At 42.9% G+C, this 7,596-nt stretch overlaps 1 protein-coding gene across 3 annotated transcripts; it reads right to left on the reverse strand.

The window, feature by feature from the left end:
• Positions 1 to 2,620: 2,620 nt before the first annotated feature.
• On the reverse strand, positions 2,621 to 7,137 carry LOC112890047 (ERAD-associated E3 ubiquitin-protein ligase HRD1-like). Of its 3 annotated transcripts, none has more exons than XM_025956874.1 (8): positions 6,925 to 7,137; positions 6,176 to 6,802; positions 5,152 to 5,328; positions 4,931 to 5,080; positions 4,644 to 4,849; positions 4,303 to 4,438; positions 3,879 to 4,098; positions 2,621 to 3,052 (listed from the first exon to the last, which is right to left on the reverse strand). In XM_025956874.1, the coding sequence occupies exons 2-8, from the start codon at positions 6,706 to 6,708 to the stop codon at positions 2,963 to 2,965; spliced, it is 1,512 nt and encodes a 503-aa protein (XP_025812659.1). In that variant the 5' UTR covers positions 6,709 to 6,802; positions 6,925 to 7,137; the 3' UTR covers positions 2,621 to 2,962. The 3 variants fall into 3 exon arrangements, with proteins under 3 accessions (XP_025812659.1, XP_025812657.1, XP_025812658.1); XM_025956872.1 differs by having other exon boundaries at positions 4,303 to 4,447; XM_025956873.1 differs by having other exon boundaries at positions 4,303 to 4,444; positions 6,925 to 7,135.
• Between the last annotated feature and the right edge of the window lie 459 nt (positions 7,138 to 7,596).

Below are 7,596 nucleotides of genomic sequence, written 5' to 3' on the forward strand. Positions count from 1 at the left end.
CCATAGGTTAGTGGAGTTTAGGTTGGAGTAGCTCTTCTTCGGGTTCCCAAGGTTGCTAGAGTGTTCGGTATGGCTTTCACTCTTGCTTCTCTATGTAATTCTCGGATATTTTTAATAGAGTTATTTCTAGATTTATATGCTCGTATAGTTTATATTTTGCGGTGCTAGATATATGCTCTGTGGTTAGTTTATACTTGTATCGAATATCTTGCATGATTAGATGAGTAATTCTAGTGCTACAGCATCGGTTCCAGTATTCGAGTATTTGGTCTTGTATGATGTATGTTGATTTGGAGGGTTGGGACTCCCTGCTGGATACAAGAGTGTCACTTATCAATGCAGGCATGGGGCCGAGGTTAGTCAAGTATTGCTGGATGTTGCTTTATCCTACGGTTTGTAGAGGTAGACGGCAGGTGGTGACAGCTCTGTCCGTCCTCCGTAATCCTCTATGTTCAGATAGAAGGGAGGAGGTCCATAAAGTAGCGGAGTTGGCTGGTGGCTCCTCCCCCAGCCATGTGCGGTTTTTCCGGTAGTGCCTGAGTGCCTAGAGCTAGGTCCTTTTTCATGTGTATGAGTGTATGTATATAACATAAGCTGCATATCTAGATAGGAGTACATAAGTCCCGAGTAGATTCTCTTCTTCCTTTCTCTCTGCCTAAGTCTATTGCAACGAGCTTAAGTAACTTGTGTGTCACACTACCTCCATATACATATATTACTTATCTTTGTTTGTACATTGGATATCCCAGCAAGAAAATAACCATTAACTTATCAATTCTACAATCGCCACCTTCCCTACGGAAATAGAAAATATAAATAAGATACTCTGGAATACTCCTGGATAAAATGCTACAACGGTATTCCATGCGCTTACGGATTTATCTGTGACGTAAGAAAAACCAACAGCCACATCATTAATTTTCCTATCTCACCATCGATCCAACCTCGCATCACGCCCCAGGCCTAGCCACACCAACCCTCCTCTACCTCTTCCCGTTCATGATATGTGTGGCCTGTGTAGTATGGCTGTGTTGGCGGTCGATTTCTCATGATTTTGACTAACAATATTCCTTCTGAATTTATGTTTACTAGGCCTTCGTAAAGAAAAATTGATTTAAACTAATGATTTCCACTAGTTTTGGTTTTTATTTGAATTTAGGGATTTATTGTCCAAATTTAGACCAATTTGGGAGAAATATGAGGCAAGCCCGCCTAAGGGAGGCTGTGGCCAACAGGGTGCAATCTTCCCCTGCATACAAACAAGCACAAATCCAGTTGATCAAGAAGGCTGTGCATCGTACGGTCGGAAGGCTTGTGCCTTGGATCAAAGGCCCCACATGCAGAGAATCAGCGCAACTTCAGGCTCCAAACTGCCATCCAGAGCAAATCTAAGATGTTTAACATGATCAGGCTGTGGAACAGAAGGCCAAGAAGTGACAGAGCCAGGCCGACCGGCCTGGGAAAGGCCAGTTGGCCTCCCATCTGCACACTACGTGCCTCCCTTCGGCTGGCACCATCCTCAACTGAAATAACTACCTTTAGGCTGCGCAACCGACCTTAGAGTGTTGTAAATACCTACCTCGACCTCCATTTCACACACACCATCTTTAGAGAGAAGAAGAGTCTCGAGCAAAACTCTACCATACTTAGAATAGAATAGGGAGAGTGTAAGGTGAGATTCCGGAGACAAGCCGAGTCTTTCGGCTCATCTCCAACTTTGTAGCCTCAGATCAACATGTATAAGTTGTGGATGTTTAATTTTTCGGTAGCATTAATGTAAGGATAATTTACTTAGTGGATGTCCAACTGAAATGAATCAAGTTATGCCCTTTTATATTTGAGATGCCCAACTAATTTGAATCAAGTTGTGCCCTTTTATATTTGTACATGAAAATTCTGAAGTTGCTCTATACTTCTAGTCACCAAGTTCATATCGTAGGAATTGATAGCAAGTGATCTACTACATGTTTATGACCCATGGCCTCTTATCAATAAATAGCTATATATGCTGTATTTATGCATGTACAAATTCAGAGTTTATCAACTGCATATTGCCAAGTACTAATATAATTTTAAATTTCTTCCTTATTGTGACTAGGTGAATTAATCCAAGGCATGCTAAACGGCTCAAATGAGAGGGGTCATAACTCGTAAGGAGCGCCAACGGCGCGCCAGTTTTCTAGTTCCTTACGAAAGGAAGTACCAACGCACACCCGCAAAATTAAAATAAGAGATAATTCGTAGTGGAACATTCGAGAAGAACTCATAAAATTCACGGAAAGCAGCGGAAACAAACCATTCAAGCAAAGCCGCATCGAATGGCACTTCAAATTTTACAACAGGTTTTTAGAGCAGCATCACAGGCAGCCTTGTACGATATCCGACGTGTTCTTTTAAGACAACCGCCATTGTTACAGAAAAGGATGCGACAGAAATTTCAACATCTACCCGCAGCTAAAATATTGTTCCATTCGATTCAAGTTAACATGAAACGTAATCCGTCACTTTTCTATACATAATTTTTCTATGTATCTAACCATAGTGTACATCTGGATATATAGCAAAATATATATATCTAGAAAAGCTAAAAGCCAAAATGAATTGTAATTTGGAACTGAGGTAGTAACAACAAACACCTTTCCGACATCAAGTATAAGCAAAAAGATCCATTCTAATTTTTTCCTCAACAGATGGATTTTGTTTAGTCTCAACTAGCCATTGTTACAACACGACAGCCTCTATCAATGGTATTACACGGGCTTGACAGAGATCCAAACTGCGCAACCAACACATAAAGAGAAGAAACATCTGGTGTTGCTAAGAGGGCACTATCAGGGAAGTATAAATGAACAAGCCTACCAAAATCAAGGCAAGGCATCATGCAGCAGTTTCCCCTCAGGTATAGCCAAATCTTTGTTTTGTTTATCCCGTCCTCATCTCTGCCTATTTAGTATTTACAGCTTCAATCATTCTTTGTGTGCTCGGCATTCTCATTGTTAGTGGCCGGCACAGCAGCACCACGCTGGACCATTTGCAGCTGGATTTGTAGCATCTGCAAAGAAGAGGTATAACTTATGAGTTTTGTTGGATATTGATTGAGAATACCAATATCAACGAAAGGAAACCATGCGTTATGTTGAGCATGTCATTGTAAACTAAGGTGAAAGCAAAAAAAAATAAAGCATGCATGCATGAATGCAACAACATAAGTAGTTATCAAGAGCTAATTTCCAAGGGAAGCATTTACATCTTGGGCAAATTCACAGATTACATAACCTGGCAGCAATGCTTAAAAGGTCATGAACTTAATTCCTACAGCAGAATGCAGATGACAATCAAAATTGTTCAAAAGGCGAGTAACAGTTCTGGCACCCCACTGTTTTGTAGGAATCAATGGTAACTAACTTGCATTCTTAGGCACTGCATATTTGTGCACCATGACAAGCAGACTGTGGGCATACCTAGTGCAACCCACTCTCTTGCGCAATTATGCAAATGCGGAATCATGCAAACTATCATGTGAATGAACCATTAGATAGATGTGAGTTGAGTGGACAGATTATGATATGAGGCCTGTACAGGGTAGCTCTCATTAAGTTTTTTCAACCTAATTGTGTGATCCACCCATATCCAATGTACACAAGTCACCACGAATCTAATCTAATGGTACATATGGAGATCAGTCAGCATGCAGCTTTGCTTGATTGCACCCAAAGATGAGCGAGCAACAGAAATATCTAAAACGTTGCGACATGCAAGCAGTCAATGTACACCTATTTAGCTCCTTGTAGCTCATACGCCACACTTGTTGGTCACATCATAGAGTATATGCAGAAAGATGTGACCTTTGTGCTTTTGGAATCAAGATTCTTTCTTACCTCAATCTGGCTCTTTATAAAATTTTCTTGTGCCCTCTGCAGTGAATTTTCAAGATCCCTGGTGATTGTTCCTGAACCAATGGCACCATGTGCATTAAAAGGCAGAGGTGCGAAACCATCGCTGGTGTTCTGGAACTGCAGTTCTTGGTCGTTCTGTGATTGATTGGAGCTACTTGCTTCAGATTGTGGTGTGCTCGATTTAGACTGGGGAGGACCTGACCTGATTGGTTGAATACGACATACTTAATATTATACTTTATGTTAAAACAAAAGACCCTACTATTATCCTATCAATACAGTAATAATTAAATACAGTGAACAAGGTGCCTAAAAAGTAGACGAGCATCGGTGACCACCATCTTGATATGATGATATGTAAGCAAAATATGAAAAGCTCTGTATCTAGACTGTTCCAGAAACATACCTATTTAGGATGTTTGCTGGAGGATAAGCAAAAGATCTTCCATATAAAGAAGCAGCTGCTGCAGCAGCTTCAAGCTTTGCTTGGCGCCCGCTCATGTTGTCACCTGCTGCACCTTCTGCGGCTGGAGTACCAGTACCTGCAGCTGCTTTTTCTCACATCAAATCAGCAACTAGAGCAGAACTGATTGCACAGTACAGTACACACTGATAAGTAAGATTAAAATTGGAATATACAACAACAAAGCCTTTTAGTCTCAAACAGGTTGGGGTAGTCTAGAAGATTAAAATCAGAATATACAAATATGTGACACAAAAGAATCAGAATAATAAAATGAGCCTCACCAGGCTGAACTCCAGGTTGAGCTCCATGTTGTCGAGCTGATGCAGCACGTCCATTATCTGGTGGAATGATTGGAGCTCTGCACGTGGGGCAAGTGTGCTGGCGCTCTAGCCATGACCTTAGACAATGCACATGGAACAGATGCCCACAAAGCAGCTTCTTTGCTGTAGTCATCTCCTCACGGCAAATAATACATGTAGCGTCACTCCTGAATACAGTAAAATGTAAATCACAACAATTTTTATAATGGAGTCAACTAATAGTGCCAATGGAACAGTATAAAACTCACGCATCGAGCTCCTCTGCTGTAGCATCTGGAAAGCGTTCATTCATGTTGGAAGTGATTTTTCTGTAGCGTACATAATCTGCAACACGAATTTTGAAGTTGCGGAAGGTCTCATATAGCTCACGAATCAAGTGCAGCGGGACACCATAGTTCCTGATCAGTAAATGGATCAATAGCCGTAGTTTTACACTATAGAGGTGTAGTACCATAATAACAAAACTTACAGGAAGATAGCTATGAAGAAGAGCATGTATAGTGACAAGTGCACAAGGTCACTAATGAGCTCCAAGTAAAATGTGTACACTGCCTTTTTCTCCCATTGACCTTCCATTAGCATGTCACTGACATAGAATACATACTTCACAAATGTTGATACTGTGGATGTTGCCAGTATCATATACCTGAAACATTATTTGTACATGTTAGAGCTACAAATGAGTATTTTGAATCTTGAAATAATACATTAAGAAATAATTTCCAGGCATTTAGAAATCAGAACAATAGAATCATATCTTAAGGCCATATTAAGGTTAGCCAATAGGGTTGTAACCTTGCCCAGAAGGCACACCCCTTGCTTTGGAAGCAACATGCAAAGAAGAATATCTATAGCTCGGGCCTGGAATTTCATGCTAAATGGACCTAATATTTTGCAGACATAATATGCAAAGAAGAAGTATTGTTCAAACTAAAACAGACATCTGCACAAGTTGCTAGACTAACATCTTGAGATATAGTGACCAGAACAGATTAGCAACCTTGAGATGGTTGAGGTGGTGAACCTTTAATACTAAGAAATATTCATGGCTTAGTAATTATTACATACACCAAGCGAATTAAAAAACAATTACTGCAAATCTGGCAATATTCAAATGGTTTAGGTTAAGGCTGAACGCAAAGGATGCTATACAAAATGGAATGAGGATGCATTACATAAGAATTACTAAAGACATTTGTGGTACGCTTGGTACAATGCAACTATAAAAGAGACCCGCTTGATACACGGACCTAACATGTAGTACTTCACCCTTTTGCAAATATCTGATGGTTATCTTAGGAATTGTTGTTTCACAGTGTTTGTTCATCATAATCAATCTCTACCCCTACTCAAAAGTTGCGAAAGAGGACAAATTACTGCAGTGCCTCACATTGATACAGTGATAAGGTGGAAACAGAAACACAGATACATCCCAAGCGTTTCAGTGTGCACAAGGCATGTCAGAAAAAATGAGAACTGAAAATTGAGCTTACTCAAAGGAGAAGAAGATGGCAACTGACGCCTCCCGCTTCTCTATGAGCGACCTGAGCGAGTTTGACAGGAAGAGGCAGTCGACGATGAGCAGGAACGCCATGAAGGAGACGATCCTTATGTGCGAGAGCATGGGCACGGAGGGCGTGGTCTCGATGTACTCGACCCTCTTCTGTGCCAGCCAGTGCAGCGCCTTGACGAGGAGCAGCGCGGCGACCATGGCGAGGAAGGAGACGGAGAAGTCCTGGCGGAAGATGGTGACCGCGAAGAGGATCTCCACGACCTCCCGCCAGGACTGCTCGTTGAGGCGCTCGACCTCAGCCTCCCGGAGCGAGCCCAGGAAGAGGCGCTTGACGAGCTGCCAGGCTACGCACATGGCGACGAGGCCCGTGTTGAGGAGCAGCACGAAGCAGATCTTGGAGGTGGAGAGGTAGACCATCGCCGGGTAGAACTGCTCCCGGCTGCTGAAGGCGTAGTATACCGCGGACGCGGTCGCCAGCAGGCTGAACGCTGCGTATGTCTGAAGACGGATCATCTTCGCCTCCGGCGCCGGCGCCGCCCGCAGAAAATTTCCCCCAACAGAAATTTCCGCAACAGAATCACACCGCACCACGACTAGATCAGATCGCCTAGAACAAACAACCCAAATTACTGAGCAGAATAGTAAAACACATTCTCCAAAATCAGCGCGCGATCGAAACCCTAGGTGCTGCATCAGATCGGGAGCGCCAGTGCGATGTCAGCCGCTTACCCGGGTCACCTCATCGACGCGAGGCCCGGAAGAAGGGTCGGCGGCTCTACGAGAGGTTCGACGGGGATGCCATGTCGGAGAGGCTTCGACTCGATCAAGGTGGATAAGCCGCCGCTGCGATTTTGGGAGAAGAGGGTTTGGAATTTCCTTTCTTTTTTTTCCTTTTCTTTTCCTCGCTCGATTTTTTCTTTTTCGGGGAAACGGGGTTCCCGGGAGAAGAGATGGACGGTGTGATGACTAGGCTCGGTGCACCACGCGTCTACGAAAGATGAAGGCGCGTGGCGTGGCGGCGTGGGTGAGGGACGGCGGTGGGGCGCCGCGACGTGGTGGAACTGTAATTGGACGGCTGCGGCGTGGGAGCTGACTTGTGGCGCCAAAGGCTGAGGTCTACGGATGGCGTGGCTTGCGCCAATGAGTGACCTCCACGTGTACAAGAAACGTGGAGGATGACCAGAGGGAGCCAATATTATTACTCGGCCTGCTAATTACTTCCCGAGATACATATCATTCAGCCATCGACACATCTCTAATTAAAGCATACAATTATCTTAAATAAAAAATTATATATTATAAAATATTACCTCCATCCCAAATTTCATATACATATATTTTGCTATTCACCTAGATCTACTCTATATTAAAATTATATATAAAAAATAAAATAAATTGTAA

This window comes from Panicum hallii, chromosome 4 (genome assembly GCF_002211085.1).
Source record: "Panicum hallii strain FIL2 chromosome 4, PHallii_v3.1, whole genome shotgun sequence".
Taxonomy (NCBI): Eukaryota; Viridiplantae; Streptophyta; class Magnoliopsida; order Poales; family Poaceae; genus Panicum; species Panicum hallii.